The sequence below is a fragment of the Coregonus lavaretus genome (assembly GCF_964263955.1).
Source record: "Coregonus lavaretus genome assembly, chromosome: 13".
Classification (NCBI taxonomy): domain Eukaryota; kingdom Metazoa; phylum Chordata; class Actinopteri; order Salmoniformes; family Salmonidae; genus Coregonus; species Coregonus lavaretus.
Window position 1 is genome coordinate 3613072 of NC_140000.1, and position 27773 is coordinate 3640844.

Here is a 27773-nt window from a genome sequence, read left to right on the forward strand (position 1 = left end):
CTGAGATGTGTGCAAACCTGGTGGCCAACTACAAGAAACGTCTGACCTCTGTGATTGCCAACAAGGGTTTTGCCACCAAGTACTAAGTCATGTTTTGCAGAGGGGTCAAATACTTATTTCCCTCATTAAAATTCAAATCAATTTATAACGTTTTTTACATGCGTTTTTCTGGATTTTTGTGTTGTTATTCTGTCTCTCACTGTTCAAATAAACCTACCATTAAAATTATAGACTGATATTTCCTTTGTCAGTGGGCAAATGTACAAAATCAACAGGGGATCAAATACTTTTTTCCCTCACTGTAGGTGATTCACAAATAATTGATATGGAAACATCATTCAGGGTCAAAGGTCTTTACTTCTTATGCTTTTCCAAATGTGGCATATGAATGCAATGTGAATGCTGCATCTACTGTCCATAGGCTTCAATTAAGCCTTAACAGTTCCATTTTGTCTAAAGTGGGACCAACAGTTGTTGAGAGAACATAGTTAGCCTGAACCCGTTTTCTAGGTTAAACAGTAGGGTAGTATTTTATGTAATTACATCTGGAATGGATGGTTATACAAGACAGTATGTTCAGAGTTCATAGATGTTGTCAGTCCCAAAAACAATACAGTTCTCCAAATATTCAGACAAACCAGTTTTTTCTAGATAGCATCTCATGCATTGTAGATAGCATCTTCTGCATTCTCGCCATGAGCTGTGCGCTATGCTAACACACGCACACGGTTGTCAGGCACACGGTTGTCACGCACACACACGTGCACATCAGGTATATTTCAGTGCCAAAACCAGATCATACTGTAGGTCCTCAACAACAAAGTTTTAGGAGAGTTAATTAATCTTGAGTAGCACGATCACTAACATCAAAATAATTACATTTTCCTGCGATTCACCATTAAGTAGAGGAAAAAATCAGTAGGGAAAATCAGATCAATGTCAGGTTGATTAATCTGACTGGATCACTGGGTCGAGATTGTTTATATTAATACAATTAAACATTAAAATGCTCATTCAAATTAAAGTATTGATCTGGATCTTATTCTGGCAATAAAATAACAAGAAATGTTGAAACAGGGAATCTTAGGTTGGCATCTAATTTAACCACACATTTTATTCTGAAAACTGGAAACATTTTTGTCTGATTGGCGACTATCTGGTAGTAAGAGTAGTCTTATTCCACTTATAAGGATGATATTTATTCCACTTATAAGGATGATATTTATTCCACTTTTACTGATGTGTGATGGGATGAATGCATGAAGTACGACAGCCATTGGCTTTGAGGGGCCAGTGTTTTGGGCAACCATAGTCCTGAAGAAGACCCATAGTGGGGCCAAACATGGTATTGATCATCCTTAATATTCAAACATTGTATTGATCATCCTAATATTCAAACATTGTATTGATCATCCTAATATTCAAACATTGTATTGATCATCCTAATATTCACTTGGCAGCATACTGCGGTCTCCAAGCCCCTGGCAAATATCATTTGAATGAATGTGTCATGCCATTAGAACAATGGTACAAATGTGTATGCTGAATATTCATTCATGAACTCAATAACAACATTTATAATAATAAGCTTACAATGACAATGTGTCTCTCTTTTCTTTTGAGATTTAAGGATCCTAGTTGATGACAATTTCAAATTAGCACTTGGATACGTTTCAAAGGTTATGAAAGTTGCTTGTCACACCCATAGAAGCAGAAATATGCCAACCAGATGACTTTGAGGTGTGACTGTCCTAGGAACTTAAAATGTGCAAAAGTTAATTCACTTGTCACATAAATCTGCACTTGAGTGACTGTGACTGCCTGCATAGAGTGATTCACTGATCTCATGGTCTGAATAGTTGGTCAATGCTATGCCACATATTGTAAGATGTGAAAATGTGATGCGATAGAAAATGTAAAATATTTTCACCATTAAAAAAAATATATGCTTTTGAAAACCACTAAGAGGAAAACATTATTCAGACAATAATGGAGTTATTATCTTCAAATAATTTATTGAGCAAAGGTTTATAAGATGTATTAGACATGAGTCTAATCGAAGGCAGGATAAATAATCATCAAATTACCTAGTTTTGTAAATACTGTATATGAAATATGCCATCAGTGACTTGAAGTGTCATTATTGATGAATTGTATAATGTGTCATGACGCACCTCCCCTAGGTGAGTGGAATGTCAATAGGCTCCTGCACTTGAGGTAACTTGACACCTGACACCTGATGATGATGCCGTCCTGCATAGCGATATAAAATCTCCCAGCTCCCAAAATAATGATACAATTCCTCTGACAATTAGTAAGGGTGGTATTATTGAGAGAATAGCTTGTGGATTGTCTAAACGGCACATACTGGATTCTCTGAAGGTAAGTAGCCCACATCTGTACACATTACGTCTGTATTCATAAATGTTTGTAGACTACAACATTTTGTATAACATGCTTTTTAAAAATGTTTTTCCACAGCTTAAATGTTTGTTGTTGTTGGCAAAACCCCTCTTATTGTGATTAATTCGTTTTAAATATTTAACTTAGTTCCACTAGGTATAAAAACCAATATGCACCTTTTGGTATGTAGCTTAATACTACATTTGCCAATATTTGCTCCAAGCCCCTGGCAAATATCATTTGAATGAATGTGTCATGCCATTAGAACAATGGTACAAATGTATATGCTGAATATTCATTCATGAACAAAATAACAACATTTATAATAATAAGCTTACAATGACAATGTGTCTCTCTTTTCTTTTGAGATTTAAGGATCCTAGTTGATGACAATTTCAGATTAGCACTTGGATCCGTTTCAAAGGTTATGAAAGTTGCTTGTCACACCCATAGAAGCAGAAATATTATGCCAACCAGATGACTTTGAATTGTGACAGTGCACATGTCCTAGGAACTTAAAACATGCAAAAGTTAATTCACTTGTCACATAAATCTGCACTTGAGTGACTGTGACTGCCTGCATAGAGTGATTCACTGATCTCATGGTCTGAATAGTTGGTCAATGCTATGCCACATATTGTAAGATGTGAAAATGTGATGCGATAGAAAATGTAAAATATCTTTTGAAAACCACCAAAAGGAAAACATTAGTCAGACACTAATGGCGTTATTATCTTTAAATAATTTATTGAGCAAATGTTTATAAGATGTATTAGACATTCGTCTAATCGAAGGCAGGATAAATCATTATCAAATTACCTAGTTTTGTAAATACTGTATATGAAATATGCCATCAGTGACTTGAAGTGTCATTATTGATGAATTGTATTGAAGTGTCATTCTTGATGAATTGTAAGTCGCTCTGGATAAGAGCGTCTGCTAAATGACAAAAACATTTAAAAAAAATATTTATATAATGTGTCATGACGCGTCCATTGGACAAAATCATGTTCGTCTAGTTAAAAGCAGCATAAACATGTATTACAACATGTATACATAAATGAAGGCAACCTCAACTCGCCCTAGCATAGCATTCAACAGATTGTTTAGGACAGAAATCATTATTAACTTTTCAAAATGTACATTAACTCATTAATTTAGGGTCCGCAAATATTCTCATATTTACTATATTGAAATTACGGTTTTAAATCGCTTTCTCTGAATTCCAGGAACGCAGTGTCTGAATTCATTCACCATGGGGAGAGAGGATGGGGGCATACCAGACTCTCTACCAACCATCCCTGAGGGTAACGTCTGTTTCACATAATTTACTGTCTTATTTATTAGCATAGGATTCCTAGTTAAGAGTAGATTAGAAGGAGTTGTGGTTGACTGATACAATCAGTAGGTTAAATAAAATAATTCTGTACAGTCAGTACACCAAAGTGAGAGGTATCTTTCAACCTGGTCTCAGAGCATTTCGTATTATTCTCTATGTAAATCATAAAATTCAATTTAGTATGATATCAAATAAAATCAAATAAAATCAAATGTTATTGGTCACATACACATGTTTAGCAGATGTTATTGCGGGTGTATCGAAATGCTTGTGTTTCTAGCTCCAACAGTGCAGTAATATCTAACAAGTAATATCTAACAATTTCACAACAGTACACACAATACACACAAATCTAAAGTAAAGGAATTAAGAATATATAAATAAATATTTGGATGAGCAATGTCGGAGCGGCATAGACTAAAATACAATAGAATATGTTACGTTTTTTTATGGTATGTATTAATTTGTGGATGTCCATCACCCATTTTGTATATGACATGTTACGAATTACTATTCGTATTATATGTTACGAATTTGCTAAATGTACAATATGTTCTGAATTTGCAAAAAGTAGGATATGTAATGAATTCTAGCTAGGTGGCTAGGTGGCTAAGGTTAGCTAGCTTGCTAACGTTAGCTAGGCTAGGGGTAAGGTTTATGGGTTAGGGTTAAGGTTAGGGTTAAGTTAGGAGTTAGGTTAAAGGGTTAAGGTTAGGGTTAGGGTTATGGGAAGGGTAACTAAAAGGGTTAAGGTTAGGGTTAGGGGAAGGGTTAGTTAAAAGGGTTAAGGTTAGGGGAAGGGTTAGCTAACATACTAATTTGAGTGTCCCGAATTTACATTTACTATGTTATGTCTAATCTATGAGACCAAGCTGCCTCATTGGACAGCAGGTAGCCTAGCGGTTGAGAGCATTGGACCAATAACCGAAAGGTCGGTGGTTTGAATCCTGGAGCTGACTGGGTGAAAAATCTGTTTATGTGTCCTTCAGCAAGGCCCTTAACCCTAATTGTCACTGTAAATCGCGCAGGATAAAGAGTGTCTGTTTAAATGATGTAAATGTTCAATTTATCATTGGTAAATGTTTAATTGATTCAGAGGTATTTGAAAAAGGTTACCCCAAGCTGGCCATCGATGAGGATAAGAAGCCTCAGGAGCGGATGACAGAGGGGCAGCCAACTGTTGACACAGAGCGCAAGCCAAAGAAGGGCCTGGGGTAAGCAACATTGCCATAATGGTATTCCTACATTATTCCTGTCACAGTGTGCTAGTACTGTTAAATATATTTTGTTTGCTCATTAATCTATGTTTCATTTTCAAGAAGGAAGAAAAAAGAACCTGCAAAAGCAGTTGGATTTTTCCAGTTGGTATGTCGTGACTTTGGTTTCAGATATAGTAGGAAATACACAACAATCTTTTGGCAATCTGCACATACACTATAGTACATATAGTATATGTCAAAATGTGATAATTTGTTACAAGTGATCATGACAAGATTCATATTCTCCAGTCATTCCAATGTCGGCTGCATATGACAGTGGTTTTCTGTGTGTTGTGGTTGTAGTTCCGCTACGCCACGGGTTGTGAGGTGCTCCTAATGATAATCGGCCTGCTATGTGCTGCCCTCCACGGGATAGCGCTGCCCCTTATGTGTGTCGTGTTTGGACAGATGACCGACAGCTTTGTACAAAGTGGACAGCGGCTCAACGTTACAGGTACAAATTCTGTTTGACAAGGTACATATGTAGGATCTTAATTTGATCACTCTGTTACAGGACATTTAAAACTTCAAATCAAAACACATTTTATTCATCACATGCTTCGTAAAAAACAGGTGTAAACTAAGGGCTCTATTTTAACAAACCTAATGCAATGGTACATCTAAGTGCTGGAGGTAGGGCTTTAGGTTGGGGGTTTTGTCAGAAATATATTTTCTATTTTCACAACCCAAAATTATCCGTGCAGTGCTGAAGGTGGCGAGAAAGGGCTGGGTTTTTTGACAATTAAACCAGTTGTGGGTGTGTCAGGCTTGGCCCCTCACTGGCCATTCAGAAAGTGCTCCATGGCTAAATATTTGGTCTATTCAAGTTGTGTATTTATGGTATTTTATGTATTGCCTTGGAATCAACTCCAATTCCAAAGTTAGTCCATTATAGTTTGTTAAACAGCTTACAGAAATAATAAAATGTAGACCTATCCCATCTTTGCTAAATATGTTAACTTGAACCTGTTTGCAGTCACCATTGTTCAAAGTAATTGCATGGCTTCAATGTGGACATATATACATAGCATTCGCACTGATATTGGGGCTAGGCCTACTGTAAATTGCATTATGGCAGAGCATGGACATGCCAAAAGTTGTCAATAGGCAAGATACAATTCATTATTGATAAGGCCTAAAAAGAGAGCGAATAATTCTAATCACATTTTAAACAAAACAACAACTTGTTTTAAATAGGCTATTTCCAAATACACTTACAGGCACCATAATTGCTCCCAGTGAGCATATAATATTAAAACAACGCAGACTATGGAGGGTTTTACACACATCCAAACTTTTCACAGTAGTTGGACAAAGATCCAATATAAAGAGAAATGGAGGGGTCTCCCGAGTAGCACAGTGGTCTATGGCACTGCATCGCACTACAGACCCGGGTTCGATCCCACTTTACCTCTCCCGAACCCTTTGGGGAGTTGCAGCGATGAGAGACAAGATTGAAAAAGGGGATTTAATAAAGGGAGAATGTCCACTCACCATCACATTGTTCCAAATATAGTGTTTTAATACATATTGGAACCATCTTACAGATCTCATTCACACTGTTCGTTTTTTCAACAACAACAACAACAACAATAAATACATGTAAAATGTAGAGATGTTATAAAACCTCCAGGATAAAAAAGACTGACGCATTGCTGTTGATCCATCCTTCGTTATAGTAGGCCTATAGGGTAACGGTAGCCTATAGAGGGCTTGGGTTTAAAAAATATGAAACAGAAAACAAGCAATCGTTACAGGAAAATAACTTCTAAATATGAGGTTCACAGGTATTCACTGAGGTTCTCATCTCTCGTTAGATGGGCATGGACACATGTAGGGTTTTACACATGTCCAAAGCATGGCTAAAATAATGTACGGCTGCCTACAATACATAGACAAAAAGGGAATGTCAGCTCATTGTTTTGCTCCTCAAACTTGATCTTTTAATAAAGCTTTGGTGATTAAGATTGATTTCTAAGAGGTCTCACTGAGCCAAACCCTTTATATGGTCTTGACTAGCTTGACTTGATTACATTGGGCAGGACAAAAATAAAACAGGCTTCATTGAGAGGAGGGGAGGCTATGCTTGGTTTTTAATAAAATGAAACAAAATGGGGGGAAAATATAGTGTTTTATGTTTTTAAATACTAAGAAGGCCTATACAGGCACCAAAAGAACATTACTCTTGTTCCATGCGCATATGGGCAGTGTGCATCACGGCTGGATAGGCTGCGTTTTCACTGTCAAAATTCATGCCATAACCAACCGCATAACCGCTAAAACCAGTTTTTGTTTGGTCTTAAATATCCCTTCCAGCACTCCCTGAAATTAGCACTTTGATCATGTTTTTAAGGACGCACCTCAAATATTTCCACCCCTCCCATCTGAGTGCAAGCAAGCTGATATAAGAGAGGTACATTACCAATCCTTGCGCAATAGTTGAACAATAGCAGAGCGCAAATTAACGTGCGTTTGACACTAGTGCTGCCTTAACGGCAGCCCAAAATAGAGTCATATCAGTGAAATGCAGAGAATGTTTACTGTTTATACTTCACCCTGTCCCCCCTGCTAGTGTATCCCACTGCACCCTGTCCCCCCTGCTAGTGTATCCCACTTCACCCTGTCCCCCCTGCTAGTGTATCCCACTTCACCCTGTCCCCCCTGCTAGTGTATCCCACTTCACCCTGTCCCCCCTGCTAGTGTATCCCACTGCACCCTGTCCCCCCTGCTAGTGTATCCCACTTCACCCTGTCCCCCCTGCTAGTGTATCCCACTTCACCCTGTCCCCACTGCTAGTGTATCCCACTGCACCCTATCCCCCCTGCTAGTGTATCCCACTTCACCCTGTCCCCCCTGCTAGTGTATCCCACTTCACCCTGTCCCCCCTGCTAGTGTATCCCACTTCACCCTGTCCCCCCTGCTAGTGTATCTCACTTCACCCTGTCCCCCCTGCTAGTGTATCCCACTTCACCCTGTCCCCACTGCTAGTTTATCCCACTTCACCCTGTCCCCACTGCTAGTGTATCCCACTTCACCCTGTCCCCCCTGCTAGTGTATCCCACTTCACCCTGTCCCCCCTGCTAGTGTATCCCACTTCACCCTGTCCCCCCTGCTAGTGTATCCCACTGCACCCTATCCCCCCTGCTAGTGTATCCCACTTCACCCTGTCCCCCCTGCTAGTGTATCCCACTTCACCCTGTCCCCCCTGCTAGTGTATCCCACTTCACCCTGTCCCCCCTGCTAGTGTATCCCACTGCACCCTATCCCCCCTGCTAGTGTATCCCACTTCACCCTGTCCCCCCTGCTAGTGTATCCCACTTCACCCTGTCCCCACTGCTAGTGTATCCCACTTCACCCTGTCCCCCCTGCTAGTGTATCCCACTTCACCCTGTCCCCCCTGCTAGTGTATCCCACTTCACCCTGTCCCCCCTGCTAGTGTATCCCACTTCACCCTGTCCCCCCTGCTAGTGTATCCCACTTCACCCTGTCCCCCCTGCTAGTGTATCCCACTTCACCCTGTCCCCCCTGCTAGTGTATCCCACTTCACCCTGTCCCCACTGCTAGTGTATCCCACTGCACCCTGTCCCCACTGCTAGTGTATCCCACTTCACCCTGTCCCCACTGCTAGTGTATCCCACTGCACCCTATCCCCCCTGCTAGTGTATCCCACTTCACCCTGTCCCCCCTGCTAGTGTATCCCACTGCACCCTATCCCCCCTGCTAGTGTATCCCACTTCACCCTGTCCCCCCTGCTAGTGTATCCCACTTCACCCTGTCCCCACTGCTAGTGTATCCCACTTCACCCTGTCCCCACTGCTAGTGTATCCCACTTTGTGAATGTTTAGTGTATACAGTGTATTCGGAAAGTATTCAGACCCCTTGACTTCCACATGTTGTTACGTTACAGACTTATTCTAAAATTGATTAAATCGTTTTTTCCCTCATCAATCTACACACAATACCCCATAATGACAAAGCAAAAACAGGTTTTAATAAATTTTTGTAAATGTATATAAAACATTTAACAGAAATACCTTATTTACATAAGTATTCAGACCATTTACTCAGTACTTTGTTGAAGCACCTTTTGCAGCAATTACAGCCTCGAGTCCTCTTGGGTATGAAGCTACAAGCTTGGTAAACCTGTATTTGGGGAGTTTCTCCAATTCTTCTCTGCAGATCGTCTCAAGCTCTGTCAGGTTGGATGGAGAGCATCGCTGCACAGCTATTTTCAGGTTTCTCCAGAGATGTTCGATTGGGTTCAAGTCCAGGCTCAGGCTGTGCCGCTCAAGGACATTCAGAGACGTGCCGAAGCCACTCCTGTGTTGTCTTGGCTGTGTGCTTAGGGTCGTTGTCCTGTTGGAAGGTGAACCTTCACCCCAGTCTGAGGTCTTGAGCACTCTGGAGCATGTTTTCATTAAGGATCTCCCTGTACTTTGCTCCGTTCATCTTTCCCTCGACCCTGACTAGTCTCCCAGTCCCTGCCGCTGAAAAACATCCCCCCAGCATGATGCTGCCACCACCATGCTTCACCGTAGGCATGGTGGCAGGTTTTCTCCAGACGTGACGCTTGGCATTCAGGCCAAAGAGTTCAATCTTGTTTCATCAGCAGAGAATCTTGTTTGTCATGGTCTGAGAGTCTTTAGGTGCCTTTTGGCAAACTCCAAGCAGGCTGTCATGTACCTTTTTACTGAGGAGTGGCTTCCGTCTGGCCACTCTACCATAAAGGCCTGATTGGTGGAGTGCTGCAGAGATGGTTGTCCTTCTGGAAGGTTCTCCCATCTCCACAGAGGGGCTCTTTTGCTCTTAAAACAGCCTCAATTCGTCGGGGCATGGACTCTGCACCTCCCTGACCAAGGCCATTCGCCCCCGATTGCTCAGTTTGGCCGGGCGGCCAGCTCTAGGAAGAGTCTTGGTGGTTCTTCCATTTAAGAATGATGGAAGGCCACTGTGTTCTTGGGGACCTTCAATGCTGCAGAACATTTTTAGTACCCTTCTCCAAATCTGTGACTCAACACAATCCTGTCTCGGAGCTCTATGGACAATTCCTTCGACCTCATAGCTTAGGTTTTTGCTCTGACATGTACTGTCAACTCTGGGACCTTATATAGTCAGATGGGTGCCTTTCCAAATCATGTCCAATCATTTGAATTTACCACAGGTGGACTCCAATCAAGTTGTAGAAACATCTCAAGGATGATCAATGGAAACAGGATGCACCTGTGCTCAATTTCGAGTCTCATAGCAAAGAGTCTGAATACTTATGTAAATAAGGTATTTCAGTTTTTTATTTGTAATACATTTACAGACATTTCTAAAAACCTGTTTTTGCTTTGTCATTATGGGGCATTGTGTGTAGAATGATGAAGAAAACAATTAATGTAATCCATTTTAGAATAAGGCTGTAAAGTAATAAAATGTGGAAAAAGTCAAAGAGTCTGAATACTTTCCGAATGCACTGTATACTTCATCCCTCCCCACGGAGAATGTTGACTGACTCCAGCACTTCCTGGTTCTGTCAGCAGTCATTGTCCTGTTGGAATGTATATCTTCGCCCCAGTCTAAGGTCATGTACACTCTGAAGCATGTTCTCGCCAAGGATTTGCCTCTGTTTGGCTCCATTTATTGTTCCCTCTATCCTTACCAGTCTCCCATTCTGATGGTGTTAGACAGGTGATGAGCTGTGCACTATGATCTTAGTATTTCACTTGCAAACTGTCGTGTGCCTTTTTTTTCTGGAGTGGCTTCCATCTGGCCACTCTCCCATAAAGCCCAGATTGGTGAAGTGCTGTAGAGACTGTTTTCCTTCTGGAAGATTCTCAGCCAAGGAAAGGGAAAGGGGGATCTAGTCAGTTATCTGCCTTGCTCACCTTGCCCTCTTAGGAATTTGAACCAGCAACCTTGCGGTTACTACCCCAACGCTTTAACCGCTAGGCTGCCACCCAGGGAACTCTGTAGTTCATCACTCTAGAAATTGTTTTATACCCTTCCCAGATACTGTATATGCCTCATCACAATTCTATCTCAGAGATCTACAGAGTTCCTTGGACTTCATGGTATAGTTTCTGTTCTGACATGGACTGTCAACTGTGGGACCTTACACTGAGTGTACAAAACATTAAGGACACCTGCTCTTTCCATGACATAGACCGACCAGGTGAATCCAGGTGAAAGCTATGATCCCTTATTGATGTCACTTGTTAAATCCACTTCAATCAGTGTAAATGAAGGATACAGGTTTAAAGAAGGATTTTTAAGTCTTGAGACAATTGAGACATGGATTCAGAGGGGTGAATGGGCAAGACAAAATATTTAAGTGCCTTTAAATGGGGCGCACCGGTTTGTGTCAAGAACTGCAACGCTTCTGGGTTTTTCACGCTCAACAGTTTCCTGTGTGTATCAAGAATGGTCCACCACCCAAAGGACATCCAGCCAACTTGACACAACTGTGGGAAGCATTGGAGTCAACATGGGCCAGCATCCCTGTGGGACGCTTTTGACACCTTGCAGAGTCCATGCCCTGACGAATTGAGGCTGTTTTAAGAGCAAAAGGGCCCTTCAGGTCTTACCCACATCGGCTACGGAGAGTGTGATCACACAGTCATCCAGAACAGGTGGTGCTCTCATGCATGGTTCAGTGTTGCTTGTCTCGAAGCTAGCATAGAAGGATAGAGTTATGGTCAGATTTGCCAAATGGAGGGCAAAGGAGAGCTTTGTATGCGTCTCCACATGAAACATGACATAATTAGGGCTGTTATGGTGACCTTATTACTGCCACACTGGTGGTCACGAGTCATGACGGTAGTCAAATTCCGCGTGACCGTTTAGTCACGGTAATTAGGCTTCTCCAAGCTCTGATGTTGCTGGTGGTCAGAAGTAGCCTACCAAACTTGCTAACTGTCTGGTACTCAGCACTCTATTGTCACTCTAGTCATTCTGACATCAATGCAAATGTAATTGAAAATCTAATCATACACTTCAGGAGAGCCCTTGAGCTCATGTTGCGCAACATTTCTATAGGCTACGCAATTGCGTGAGAAAACAGAGTGTTGGCCTCTATTAAAAATAGGAGGATCCCATCAGCATTCTATAGGCTAGGCCTACTATATTTATTTCTCAACTTTCCTAATATTAAGCACATTGCTTCTCTTTACAACAGGAGTATAGCCTACCTGGCTGGCATGAAAATGAACCACAGGAAAAGCGTCCTCCATTCACAATTTAAGTGCATAGATGACATGTATTCTTTTCTGCTGCACCTGTTCCGAGACAGGTGCATGACAACGGTCCATTCTAATTCAAAACAAATTTCACACATATATATGATTTAGTATATGTAAAGACAAGATTAAATCAAGAATAGTGTGATGGGGGTGACAATATTAGCCTATCACTTGTGAATGATATATTATCACTTGTGAATGATGCCCAGCTTAAGGCAATAAACTTTTTTTGGCGTCTTTTTCTAATCATAGTCGCACATCTCAAGTAGCCTAGCCCATACGTTTTGATAAGGTTTGTATCACAACTAAAGTGGCCAAATAACTTCTTAAAATGAAGCACATTAATCCGCTTTACAACGGGTGTAGATCCTAACTGGCAGACATACGCATGAGTTTCAAGTTTGGGTAAGATAATTTTCACCATACAAATGCGCCTTTATAATAAAAGCATGACATGCATAATCACATATGTGGTCACTTTCGAGAATGGTGTTTTCCTGCTAATGGAACATTCGCGCTTATAGCCTACTGCCGTGTGAGCATTGCTGCGCTTATAATGTGAAGAAATAGCCTAATAGTTTATCAACATTTTAAGCTAAACGTTCTCATCTGTTGCGTCAGGCTCATTGCTTAAAACAGGTTTTTTGATGTTAGTGGTTGTATTAATTTGGAATCTATCTCATCCCACAACTGTCCCAGACTATGTTTGGAATATTTATTTCCTGCACAGAATAGAATAGGTCAACTTTTGTACTATGGGGGATAGTAGATTGACATAGGCTAGTGCTTTTGCTGTTCGTTAGGCCTACTCATCTTGTTGGCTGACGAAAAGTAAATGTGGACAGTTCTTCCAATATCTTCAATATGCACCTCGGAATTGAATAAGGATGCGCGCATTTGCGTCCCCAATGTGTCTGTCTTCACTTGTAGCCTGTGAGAAAGACCCGATCACGTGATGGAGAGCCATGCGAGTGAGAGGTGCTTTGGCACGCAGCCGGGAGAAGGGAATTGTAATTGTTATATTCAGCCCAAGGGCATAATGGCCACTGGCCGCAAAAGGCATGGATTTTTTTTAGGGGGCATTACGGCCACACAAAGGGGATGCAGCTGGGAAATTCGAGGCATTGTCAAGTGCTTGTCAAATTGTGATTAAGTGACTGATGACGTGTGTACAGCCTGCACAAAAAACAAAGCAGAGCTCATGCCTTTCATGCAACCTTTTTCAAATCATGTCATTAGAGTCACATCATGCAGCCTTAGAATGTATTCAAAGTCAAAACATATAACCCAACATTTGTATCACAACTAAAGTTGCATAAATAACTCTAAATTAAGCATATAGGAGGACGTTTGCTCTTTGTCAACACAGAATAGCCGCATGTTGCATGTTGCATGTTGCGTTTATATTTTTGTTCAGTATAATTCCTTTCAGCCAGTCATCACTCATTTGTGTCAGTGCTGAGCATGTTGAGTCCATCCCTATAAACTGAAAGTCAGTTGTCTGTTATTGTTTTCTGTCAAATAACTTTGTATTTGATCAAACTTGTAACAGGCTGATTGGTCGGCTGTTTGAATCATTAAGGGTGCTCTGCTATTCTTGGGTAGCCGAATGACCTTTGCCTCCCTCCATGTCGGAGGGGACACACCGTCTTCTAGGCTTGTGGTGTTAAATACACAGCTATTTTGGTAAATAGTATGGTCTACATCTTATCATGAGGTATTCTTACTCAGGTGAGCAGAACCTCGAGACTTCCTTAATATTAGAGATTGCGCACCAGCTGTTGTTAACAGAGACACACACCTCCCCCCTTGATCTTATCCGGGGTAGATGTATATTGTCCGTGTCTTCGTTCAGCCACGACTCCGAGAAACATGGGATATTACAGTTCTTCAGATTCCATTGATATGATAGTCTCGAACAGAGCTCGTCCAGTTTGTTCTCTTGCACGTTCGCCAAAAGAACAGAGGGTAGAGGCGGTTTATGTACTCGCCAATGTAGTTTTGTCAGGGTGTCCGCACGTCGGCCTCTCTCGCGCTGTCTCTTTCTCTTCCGAGTGTCGGGAATCAGTGCCTGTTCCGGGGTGAGCAGTATGTCCTGTGCCGCCGACTCGTTGAAGTAGAAATCTTCATCCAATACGAGATTGGTGATCGCTGTTCTGATGTCCAGAAGCTCTTTTCGGTCATAGGAAACAATGGGGGAAACGTTAAGATCAGGTCTCAGGTTCAGGAATGGCTGAAAAATTATAACATTTACCTAAAATTAACTCTACAAATAGCACTGTTGGGATATTTGGAAAGCCATAGTCAATCAATCAACAATATTATAACATTTTAGTAAAAAGATTCATCTTTAACTTACAATCTTTGGATACTGTGAGATTAGAAAGGTTCAAAATTCATGTAAGACATCACAGCACAGTCGAAAGATATGTGGCACGTGAAAATCTAAAGAGGATGGTCTACGGAGATACATTTAGGTGGGGTGGACTGAGAGTAGCAGAGGGGTGGGATTAAAAAGCTCATGATCAGTAATAGTTTTGACTGAAACCATTATATAGATTTCTGAGTACCTATCCAGTATCTATCCAAAATGTAATGTGTATAATCAAAAAATATATATATTTGTTGTCTAATTACTGTGTATAAAAGTACCATGTGTGTAAAATGTATATCTAGCCTAACCAAAACAAGTCGAAAAAAACAGGGCCAATAATAAAACAAATAAAGAAATAAAAACCTAAATAGCAGAATTGGTCAGGAGCTCGTAAAACGGCCGCTATCCAATCCAGCGCCATTCTTAACTTGTAGCTGATTTGAAAAGGTTTAAAAAGGCTCCTGAAGTTTGTCATTTCCACTTTGAAATTTCAGACTTGATTTTCCCTTATGAAAATGTCCATTAATTATAATCCAGATAATTCACCCATCATGTTGCTGCAGGATTATTTTCCTGCTTGTAGCAAACTGTCTCAAATTAAGATCTTACATGTGTAGTGGCTATAAAGTGCAGGGATCCTTTGTGTCCATGTATTACAGAATGAGATACACATATTAAAGTATTTCTATTATGGTTGTATTGTTTAGGCATATCTTCACCATACATGATGGTGATTTGTGGATTATGTTTTATACTACACATATCATATGTTAGGCACGCCAGATTGTGAACATTGACTACTGGTATTGTCATTTTTCCATAGCCAATTTGACTGTGGAGGAGATCAGTGCTTTATTGAACTCAACTGACGGATGTATTCAAATTCCTGGAGTTGACATAGAGGCTCTAATGACTCGGTAAGTGATAATGAGTACAGTAGATAACAAACACATTATAAATATATTATATCATAAATATAATCCTCATGTAAATACAATGTTGATTTTATTTATGATTATAAACTGTGTGGTTCGCGTCCTGAATGCTGATTGACCCGTGGTATACTGATTGGCCCGTATACCACGAGTATGACAAAACATGGTAACCAGTATATAATAGCAATAAGTCACCTCTAGGGTTTGTGGTATATGGCCAATATACTCTGTGTTGCATCGTGCCTAAGAACAGCCCTTAGCCATGGTATATTGGCCATATACCACACCCCCTCAGGCCTTATTGCCTAAACATACAGTGGGGGAAAAAAGTATTTAGTCAGCCACCAATTGTGCAAGTTCTCCCACTTAAAAAGATGAGAGAGGCCTGTAATTTTCATCATAGGTACATGTCAACTATGACAGACAAAATGAGAAAAAAAATCCAGAAAATCACATTGTAGGATTTTTAATGAATTTATTTGCAAATTATGGTGGAAAATAAGTATTTGGTCAATAACAAAAGTTTCTCAATACTTTGTTATATACCCTTTGTTGGCAATGACACAGGTCAAACATTTTCTGTAAGTATTCACAAGGTTTTCACACACTGTTGCTGGTATTTTGGCCCATTCTTCCATGCAGATCTCCTGTAGAGCAGTGATGTTTTGGGGCTGTCACTGGGCAACACAGACTTTCAACTCCCTCCTAAGATTTTCTATGGGGTTGAGATCTGGAGACTGGCTAGGCCACTCCAGGACCTTGAAATGCTTCTTACGAAGCCACTCCTTCGTTGCCCGGGCGGTGTGTTTGGGATCATTGTCATGCTGAAAGACCCAGCCACGTTTCATCTTCAATGCCCTTGCTGATGGAAGGAGGTTTTCACTCAAAATCTCACGATACATGGCCCCATTCATTCTTTCCTTTACACGGATCAGTCGTCCTGGTCCCTTTGCAGAAAAACAGCCCCAAAGCATGATGTTTCCACCCCCATGCTTCACAGTAGGTATGGTGTTATTTGGATGCAACTCAGCATTCTTTGTTCCCCTAACACGACGAGTTGAGTTTTTACCAAAAAGTTATATTTTGGTTTCATCTGACCATATGACATTCTCCCAATCCTCTTCTGGATCATCCAAATGCACTCTAGCAAACTTCAGACGGGCCTGGACATGTACTGGCTTAAGCAGGGGGACACGCCTGGCACTGCAGGATTTGAGTCCCTGGCGGCGTAGTATGTTACTGATTGTAGGCTTTGTTACTTTGGTCCCAGCTCTCTGCAGGTCATTCACTAGGTCCCCCCGTGTGGTTCTGGGATTTTTGCTCACCGTTCTTGTGATCATTTTGACCCCACGGGGTGATATCTTGCGTGGAGCTCCAGATCGAGGGAGATTATCAGTGGTCTTGTATGTCTTCCATTTCCTAATAATTGCTCCCACAGTTGATTTCTTCAAACCAAGCTGCTTACCTATTGCAGATTCATTCTTCCCAGCCTGGTGCAGGTCTACAATTTTGTTTCTGGTGTCCTTTGACAGCTCTTTGGTCTTGGCCATAGTGGAGTTTGGAGTGTGACTGTTTGAGGTTGTGGACAGGTGTCTTTTATACTGATAACAAGTTCAAACAGGTGCCATTAATACAGGTAACGAGTGGAGGACAGAGGAGCCTCTTAAAGAAGAAGTTACAGGTCTGTGAGAGCCAGAAATCTTGCTTGTTTGTAGGTGACCAAATACTTATTTTCCACCATAATTTGCAAATAAATTCATTAAAAATCCTACAATGTGATTTTCTGGATTTTTTTTCTCAATTTGTCTGTCATAGTTGACGTGTACCTATGATGAAAATTACAGGCCTCTCTCATCTTTTTAAGTGGGAGAACTTGCACAATTGGTGGCTGACTAAATACTTTTTTCCCCCACTGTATACTCTTTGATGTATACATTTGAATTTCCAGACATGCCTATTACTTCATCGGGATCGGTTGTGCTGTGTTCCTGCTGGGGACCTTTCAGGTGATGTTGTTCTTGCTGACAGCCACCAAACAGACCAAACGGATCCGGGAGAAATACTTCCATGCCATCCTCCACCAGCAGATGTCCTGGTTTGATACACACCAGATAGGAGTTCTCAACGTCAGGTTGACAGAGTAAGTTTGATACATTGGATGAATGATTGGGGTTTATTTTATATCAAAGAAAGTGTGATATTTTAGCCTAGATGATCACATTGAACAACTACAGATGTAAACAATGCTATTAAGATTGTCTCAATAATCAGGATTATGACAGTTTTAGCGCACTGCCAATCATTTGACTTTCTACAGTGACATCAACACAATCAACGAAGGCCTTGGAGACAAGATCTGTGTGTTTGTGCAGTTCTTCTGTACCTTCTTGTCAGGGTTCATCATTGGTTTCATCTTTGGCTGGAAGCTGACCCTTGTCATCCTGGCCGTCAGTCCTCTCTTGGCAGGGTCAGCTGCCGTCTGGTCCAAAGTAAGACTACCAATGACCTACAATGATCTTCATCCCAAATGGCACCCTATTCCCTATATAGTGCATTACTTTGGACCGTATGGGCCCTCTTCGAAAGTAGTAGACTATATAGGGAATAGGGTGCCATTTGGGACGCAGACAAAATATTGTTTTCATATGTGCCACTAAACAGTGGTGGCATCTCTACTCTTGTGCCCAAACCCAAATTGACCCCTAGTTTATACTTATGACCCCTAGTTTATACTTATGACCTCTAGTTTATATTTATCCAATCCTTTCAGATTTCCACAATCACATTTATTGTATAAAGCCCTTTTTACCTCAGCAGTGTAAGATACCGTATTCATTAACGTTTGTATTTGATTTCAGATACTTGCCACCCTGACCAGTAAGGAGCTGTCTGCCTATGCCAAAGCAGGGGCGGTCGCTGAAGAGATACTAGTGGCTATCAGGACAGTTGTGGCTTTCAATGGACAGAAGAAAGCTGTGGAAAGGTTAGTCAGTTATTAACTCATTAATGTGTTGCATAAAACAGTGTATCTCTTCCCATAATTATTAATACAGTCTACCAAAATCAAGACACATTCCACAATTGATGCATGTCTTCTATCTATTTTAGGTATGAAAACAACTTGGAGGATGCTAAAAACTTTGGAATAAAGAAGGCCATCACCACTAATGTGTCCATGGGCTTCACCCAGTTCGTCATATTTGGGACGTACGCCTTGGCTTTCTGGTACGGGACCAAGCTCTCTGTGGACGAGCCTGAAAACTACACCATTGGAAAAACCATTACAGTAAGCTTTTATGGAAGATCCAAAAGATAATTAAAATGTTATTGTGAAGAGGCCTCTGCAATGTCTTCACACCTGTTATTCTGTCTGGCATGCAGTATAATTTCTTTCTTCATTACATTTTTTATTGCTGTTCATTTTAGGTCTTCTTCTCAGTGATGATTGGGTCGTTCTCTTTGGGCCAGGGTGCTCCTAACTTGGAAGCCATCGCCAAAGCCCGGGGTGCTGCCTATGAAGTCTACAATACCATTGACCAGGTACCGGAAGTATCCGGTTTAACCCCCTAAATCACAATAGCATTGAAACTGTATGAACTCACTCTAACTCACTCAGAACAACATGATCTCAAGAATTCAAGTCAAATTTAGACGTTTGTCCTACTGCCGTAGTTGATGTGAGTTGATTTGTTTGTCATAGCCGCGGCCCATAGACAGCAGTTCAAAGGAAGGTCACAAACCAGACTGTGTGAAAGGAGACATTGAATTCAAGAACATCCACTTCAGCTACCCCTCCAGGAAAGATGTCAAAGTAAGTAGTGGATTTGAATCGAACCAGATCCAGACACTAACCTGTCTCCAAATGATTTGTAAAATGCAAAATAAGGAAGAAGTTTTGTTGAATTGTCACAGTTTCCAGTTGGATTAGCATACTTGCATAAATGATTACAAAAACATAATGACAAGCCGTACAATAGTAAAATGACAGATAAAAATACATGTTAAATACATTGTGGGATGTGTTCCTTGTCGCTGTAGATTCTTCAAGGAGTGAATCTGACAGTGCCTCGTGGGAAGACCATAGCTCTGGTTGGAGCCAGTGGATGTGGGAAGAGCACCACCATTCAGCTGCTGCAGCGTTTTTATGATCCAGACTCAGGAGAGGTATGAACACATCTAATCAAGGTTTATTCAAAGTGTATATAAAGTGCATTTGAACAGAACCAGAGTGCATACAGAGTCATGAAGAAGAGACACATGTCCCACTATAAAGACTCCAGAGGAGGCTGGTGGGTGGAGCTATAAGAGGACGGAATAAATTCCTCCATTACAATGAGCCCGTCCTCCTATAGCTCCACCCACCAGCCTCCACTGAAGGACTCACATGCTTTATTATCCAACCTCAGGAGAGGTATGCAGGACAGGAGTGCATTTAAAGTTCACTGAACTGACCCATAGTGCATACAGAAACTCACATACACACACACACACACGTGTAATGTACACACACACACACACACACACACACACACACACACACACACACACACACACACACACACACACACACACACGTGTAACGTACACACACACACAAACATTCACTCACGTACACTCATTCTCAAGTTCTGGTTTATCAGGTTTAGGGTTGACATCAGTTCAGTAAAGAGTAAAATAGTATTATAGTGCCCTCTTGTGGAATATTGATATATAATTTGTCAGGAACGCTGCTGGTCTGGGTTGCATAGCCACGGGTGGTAAAGGGTGTTAAGGCTGCTGCATCACACCCTGATAAATCAAAAATAATAAATACAATAATAATTCTTATAATAATAAACAAAATTCCCAACTTTATAACTCCTTTATGAGCAGAGAAAAATACTTGTCAGCAAAGCGGAGAAATTTGCATGCCTAGTGAATATGACCCTGGTTTGTTGTCAGATTACCCTGGATGGTCGGGACATCCGGACCCTGAATGTGAAGTGGCTGAGGGAGAATATGGGTATCGTCAGTCAGGAACCTGTGCTATTCGGAACAACCATCGCAGAGAACATCCGCTACGGCAGAGAAGATGCCACAGACGAGGACATCGAACGGGCCGTGAGAGAGGCCAACGCATACGACTTCATCTCCAAGCTCCCCGATGTATGTGGGATAGGATACTCACAAATGACAGCATACAATGGCTTCAGTGTTTCACATGTACTATACATTCAATTATCTAGGGTGTACAAATGATCTGAAGTGAGTACGACAGCAGATATTATGTTGTTTCTATGGTGACTGTGTTGAATTGAAAAAAAAATTTTGTTGTTTTGAAATTGTATTTAGAGTAAGGAAATGGCCGAATAGTGATGATATTATCCAAATGGACAAATTAAATATAATTATTGAATCTCCATCCCATTTCATGTGGCGATAACAGAAGCTGAACACCATGGTGGGGGAGCGGGGAGCCCAGCTCAGTGGAGGACAGAAGCAGAGGATTGCCATCGCCCGGGCCCTGGTCAAAAATCCAAAGATCCTCCTGCTGGACGAGGCCACATCCGCCCTGGACACCCAGAGTGAGTCGGTCGTCCAGGCCGCTCTGGATAAGGTCAGTACCCTCCCTGAGGACCAGACCCATGGTTAAGGTTGTTCTCACACCTGGTTTTGCGCAACCTAATCTCACATTTGACGGCATAGCCTAATTCTATTTGCTTGACTGCAGCCTTGCAAATTCACGTTTGCGGCAGTCGGACAAACGTCAAGAATCACAATGAATCCATGAGATCTGGTTGGAATCCATCTCAGCGAAAATGAAGACCTAATACAACATTTTAAAAATTTGGAATAAATGATGACAATATTGTCTTCTCCCAATCCCATAGGCCAGGGCGGGCCGCACCACGATAGTGATCGCCCACCGCCTGTCCACCATCAGAACAGCTGACGTGATCGCTGGCTTCAGCAATGGGGAGGTGGTGGAGCAGGGAACACACAGGGAACTCATGGCCAGGAAGGGAGTCTACTACTCTCTGGTCATGCAGCAGGTACTGTATCCGCCTCACTGAGTCCCAAATGGCACACTATTCCTTTTATAGTGCACTACTTTTGACCATGGCCCCAACTCTGCCTCAACAGTAGAATCAGTCAACATCTAAATCATGTTGATCAGAGTCATATTTAGAGCCACATATCATCAGCATCAGAGCGATATACCTTATCAAGCCTGTGTCTATATGAATGATGAACAGCAGTAAACAAGCTCTGTGTGTAACATGATCAAATCCACTATAACACCTTGTCTGTTGTTCAGAGTCAAGGGAAGCACACTATCATACCTTGTCTGTTGTTCAGAGTCAAGGGAAACCCACTATCACACCTTGTCTGTTGTTCAGAGTCAAGGGAAGCCCACTATCACACCTTGTCTGTTGTTCAGAGTCAATGGAAGCCCACTATCATCACCTTGTCTGTTGTTCAGTCAAGGGAAGCCCACTATCACACCTTGTCTGTTGTTCAGAGTCAAGGGAAGCCCACTATCACACCTTGTCTGTTGTTCAGAGTCAAGGGAAGCCCACAATCATCACCTTGTCTGTTGTTCAGAGTCAAGGGAAGCCAGAGGAAGATGAAGAGAACCCTGTGGAAGAAGAGGACAACCCTCCTAAATATGAGGATCTGGATGATGTCCTGTATGACTCTTCTGACATGGATGAGCTGGAAGTGGTAAACGAGGAAGGAATAGAAAATGGCGGCTTTGAAAGGAACTCAATCAGCAGTGGCCGCGTGGAAATGAGACCGACCAAGAAGAAATCTAAGAAGTCCAAGAAAGACAAGAAGGTACTATTACATAGATTATCCTTAAGGGAGTAATATGACATCCTTTATATGTTATATTATAGGAACATGGCTTTGTTATAGTGCTATTGCTGAACTATCATCATAAGTACTTACTATATAATGTATGGTATATAATGTATGGTTTATAATGTATGGTTTATAATGTATGGTTGCATTCATTTATGTTTTAGTCATTTAGCAGACGCTCTTATCCAGAGTGACTTAAAGAAGCAATTAGGGTTAAGTGCCTTGCTCAAGGGCACATCGACATATTTTTCACCTAGTCGGCTCGGAGATTCGAACCTGCCACCCTACTTTATATAGTGATAGTCTATCATCATCAGAAATAAGATCTGTTATATCATGTTGGTCCTTGGTCATTTAGTTTTGTCATTGATGACAATGTTTGATGACAGAAGGAAGAGAAACCAGAGGAAGCTCCAGACGTCCCCTTCACCAGAATCCTGGCCCTGAACAAGCCTGAGTGGCCGTACCTGTTGGTAGGAACCCTGTCTAGCCTGGTGGGGGGAGCCGTTTATCCCTGCGTCGCCATCATCTTCGCCAAGATCATTGGAGTAAGTGTTTCACAAGAGCACCACCTTGTGTTCATATGAAGTATTGTTAAATACTGTAGAGACTACTTACATTTTCTTGGTGTCTTGATTGAGTTTGATTTAAAGGAGGTGGTCTTATTTTTCCACATCATTTATTTGATGGTCTTGGTTGGTGGGTTTTGGGTCTTATTTTCCTAAATGTCCTGTTCATTTTATGTTGTTATCTATTTTGGGGGGGTTTCTCTCCACCCCTTGACCTTCTCTAGGTGTTTGCTGAGGTTGACCCGGAAGTCAAACGACAGAGAACTATGATGTTTTCACTGCTTTTCCTTCTCATCGGAGGAGTGGCTTTTGTCACCTACTTCCTAAAGGTTTGCTAATCTATAGATCTAACATGTGTCCAAAATGGCACCCTATGCCCTATACAGTGCACTACGTCTGACCAGGGCCCATAGGGTGTCATTTGGGACACACTTTAAAGTACAATTCTGTATCTATCTCAAAGCCTTAATACGTTGTGGGTATAACTGGTTGGGTAAATCTCTGCTGTTTCAGGGTTACATGTTTGGAAAATCAGGGGAACTTCTTACCATGAGGCTGAGGAGGCAGGTATTCCTTGCCATGATGAGACAGGTAGGACAAACTGTCATGCAGGAAAATAAATACTTCAGACATTGTACATAAATTCAAAAAGACTGACTTGTCATTTTTAATTGGCTTTACTGTATTGATAATACACAAAAAAAGGACGATTCTGAACTGCCACTTTGCTGTGTTTTGCCTCAGAATCTTGCTAAAATGATGATTCTGAACTGCCACTTTGTAGTGTTTTGCCTCAGAACCTTTCTAAATTGCTTTCCTTACAGGAGATTGGATGGTTTGATGACAACAACAATGCAGTGGGAGTTCTAACCACCAGATTGGCCACAGATGCATCACTGGTAAAAGGGGTAAGCACAATGCCCTAATGTACACATTGAGCTAGCAATCAAAACCTATCACATCAAGTCAATGTCAATTCAGAATCATTCTACTGTACAAATCTTTGAAAATATCTACCTGTACATATGCTTCTATGTATTTGTGACCATTTACATTTACATCATTTAGAGTTCCAATGTCTGAGAATGGATGGATCCAACTTGTTTCCTCTCTCCTCACCACCAGGCGACTGGGTCTAGGTTGGGTCTGGCCACCAACACAGTGTGTGCTCTCACCATCGCCATCGTGGTGGCCTTCATCCACAGCTGGCAGCTCACCCTCCTCATCCTCGCCTGTGTGCCCTTCCTCATCGGAGCCAACATCATTCAGATGAGGGCCATGGCAGGCCACGCCTCCAAAGACCAGGGTGCCCTGGAACAGTCTGGGAAGGTAAACATCAACCTTCTATTGCAATTAGGGTTGCAAAATTCCGGTAATGTTCCCAAAATTCCCAGGTTTTCCAGTAATCCCAGTTCTAGGTTTTCCGGAATCAGGAGGGAATCAGCAGGAAATCAGGGAAACCTTCAAACAGGATATCTGGATAACAGGGAATTTCGGGAAGGTTACTGCTATTATGCAACCCTAATTGCAATGCACTTTGGGACAGTGGCCTATATCAGTGTGTGATACCATTTGTTCAAATAAAATGTTCATATATGTTTGTAGATATCTACTGAGACCGTTGAAAACTTCAAGACGGTTGTTGGATTGACACGGGAGGACGTCTTCTTTCACAAGTTCATGGACAGTCTAGAAAGACCATACAAGTAAGAATACAATTATTCACATTGTTTATAGACTCAGCTTTTGGATTGCTTGACCTCATAAACGACAATCAAGTACTGATTTGGTTTCAATTGAATACATCAGGAACGGTTTGGTGAAGGCACCCATCTACGGACTAACATTTGCCATTGCCCAAGCAATCCCTTACATGGTCAACGCTGCAATCTTCCGTTTTGGGTCCTGGCTTATTGCTCACTGTTACACAGAATATGAAAATGTTTTCCTGTGAGTATACATACTGCTACTGTTACAGTATATCCTCATCTAAATAAATACACTCACACCAGGGTTGGAGTCAATTCCACTTAAATTCCAGTAAATTCAGGAAGTACACTGAGATTTTAATTCCAGTTCTCTTCAATGCTTTTCAATTAGGAAAATGTGGAATTGGAATTGGGTTTACTTTTTGAATTGACGGCAATTGAAATGGAATGTACCCCAACCCTGACTAGAACCCCTGGCTGCCACATTGTCACTACACAGTAATATAATAATAATAATAATAATAATAATAATAATAATAATAATAATAATAATAATACCCTCCAAAATAATAATAGTTTGGAGGGTGCTTACATTTGTCCTATTTCACACATGTACAAGTGTGTATTAATGCGCATGTGTGAATTGTAAATGTGTTTTTTGCATATTCCAAATCTCCCCGAGACACCCTCGTTGAGTTGGGTCATGGCCAGGGTCTGCCAATATAGTGGCAGTGATAGTACAACATTGTCCTTTTCTTTCGCAGTGTGTTTTCCGTGATTATATTTGCTGCCATGAACATAGGAGAGTCTGCGTCTTTTGCTCCTGACTTTGCCAAGGCGAAAGCAGCAGCAGGGAGAATTCTTGGCTTGTTGGAGAAGAAACCAGAGATTGACATTTACAGTGAGGAGGGAGGGAAGCCAGTGAGTGAGCTATGATGCGTCTTACTCCAATACAAACAAACAAACAATGATATAACATTGTTTTCTTTCTGGAACAAAAATGTTGTCTTTTCCAGACGGACATTGCCGGGGACATTGAGTTCCGAGGGATCCACTTTGCATACCCGACCCGTCAGAACGTAAGGGTTCTCCAGGGGTTGAACGTGTCAGTGGGGCCTGGTCAGACCCTGGCGCTCGTCGGGGAGAGTGGCTGTGGGAAAAGCACCTCCATACAACTACTAGAGCGCTTCTATAGCCCTGCTGAAGGACAAGTGGTGAGACAACCACAAAAATAATAAAATAATACATGTAATGTAAAACACGCTTTTCAAAACTATTTCAAGGTGCTAAACCAGTATACTGTGTATTAGAATGCAACAAATATAGTAAAACTGTAAGGCCACTTTTTAGCATTTTAATATTTGTAACATTATGGATTATTAACTCCTTTGGTATTCCAAGATGTTACTTCTTTTTAATCTGAACATTTAAACATTCTAATCCTAACTCTGTAGTATTATTGGGGTGTCTCAGTTAGTGAAGGGGTTGACCTAAATTTGTGGTATTATTGTGGTGTCTCAGTTAGTGAAGGGGTTGACCTAAATCTGTGGTATTTTTGTGGTGTCTCAGTTAGTGGATGGGTTGGATACTAAGAGCCTGAACCTGTCGTGGCTGAGGTCTCAGCTGGGCCTGGTGTCCCAGGAGCCCATCCTGTTCGACTGCAGCATCTCAGAGAACATCCAGTACGGGGACAACAGCAGAGAGGTCTCCCAGGACGAGATAGAGGAGGCAGCCAAGAACGCCAACATCCACAACTTCATCATGGGCCTGCCAGAGGTATAGAAACAGCATAGTGAGGGAGATGGGAGGAGAGATGATAGGCTGTAGCTGTAGGATGATATTTGAAGTCTTCTCAAAGGGGATCCCAAAAATGTCAGTGGTGAGGTCACAGTAGAACTTAAACTAATGTCTCTCTACAGATATTCATATACAATAGCTATTGACTAGCCCAAGACTGGCTATTATAACTTAGAATTTGGCTGCTGAAAATTTATATTTTAAAAGTGTTCAATATAGACACACTATAAATTGTGTTGTTGTTGTTTTGTCAGAAATACAACACCAGGGTTGGGGACAAGGGGACCCAGATGTCTGGAGGTCAGAAACAGAGGATAGCCATCGCCAGAGCCCTGGTCAGACAGCCTAAAGTACTGCTGCTGGATGAAGCCACTTCTGCCCTGGACACTGAGAGTGAGAAGGTAAGTCACATGGACATTGAGTGTTGGCCATCTCATTTTCTATCTATGAATGAATGAATGAATGAATGAATGAATGAATGAATGAATGAATGAATGAATGAATGAATGAATGAATGAATGAATGAATGAATGAATGGCCTGGTGACGGGCGGCAACACACAAAAGCTTATCTTCACACAGTATGGCCTCCCCCTCCTTCCCAAATAACCTCTCTGTCTCTCTGTTTCCTCCCTCCTTCTCTCCCTCCCTCCCTCCTTCCCCCTCTCCCTCTCTCCCTCACTCTCCCTCCCTCCCTCCCCCAGATTGTCCAGCAGGCCTTAGACGCCGCCCGGCAGGGCCGCACCTGCATCGTGATCGCCCACCGCCTGTCTACCATCCAGAACGCAGACCAAATAGCGGTCATTCAGTATGGTCAGGTGACAGAACAGGGTACACATGCTGACCTAATGGCTAAAGAGGGGGCTTACTATGCCCTGGTCAACGCACAGGTCACCCACTAACTCATATTCAGATTGACGTTTTCGCTGCATATGTACTGTTCTGTTGAATGTTGTTTTGTGAGCTCTTTTTATTGAGCTGCCCTTCTTGGCCAGGTCCCCCTTGAGAAAGAGGTATCCTGTCCATAATGGGACTTCCTGGTTAAATGAAGGTTATATATAAAAATGAATAAAAAATAAGGACTCTATTTGGATAATGGTATGGCAGCCAAACTCACTTTGAATGGACTGCTAATATGATGTCAAATTGTATGATATAAACTGTCTCAGTGTCAGTAGGTGGTGCACTGAAATGTAGCCTATTGGTTTACTGTGCTAGTGGGTTACTGTGCTATTGGGTTACTGTGCTATTGGGTTATATTGGGTTATTGTGCTATTGGGTTACTGTGCTATTGGGTTATATTGGTTTACTGTGCTATTG

The 27773-nt window shown here is 41.6% G+C and overlaps 1 protein-coding gene across 1 annotated transcript; it reads left to right on the forward strand.

The window, feature by feature from the left end:
• Positions 1 to 3658: 3658 nt before the first annotated feature.
• Positions 3659 to 27355, forward strand: LOC311139462 (ATP-dependent translocase ABCB1-like; the record flags this gene model as incomplete). The annotated part of the gene is made up of 28 exons (XM_084174341.1): positions 3659 to 3710; positions 4839 to 4956; positions 5062 to 5107; positions 5305 to 5455; positions 15422 to 15515; positions 17482 to 17673; positions 17851 to 18022; positions 18392 to 18516; positions 18642 to 18819; positions 18960 to 19073; positions 19234 to 19344; positions 19572 to 19697; positions 20475 to 20678; positions 20959 to 21129; positions 21404 to 21565; positions 22119 to 22352; positions 22769 to 22927; positions 23173 to 23277; positions 23462 to 23539; positions 23773 to 23856; positions 24074 to 24277; positions 24554 to 24654; positions 24758 to 24898; positions 25422 to 25578; positions 25674 to 25871; positions 26227 to 26433; positions 26709 to 26855; positions 27158 to 27355. The coding sequence occupies 28 exons, from the start codon at positions 3659 to 3661 to the stop codon at positions 27353 to 27355; spliced, it is 4029 nt and encodes a 1342-aa protein (XP_084030467.1).
• Positions 27356 to 27773: the final 418 nt, after the last annotated feature.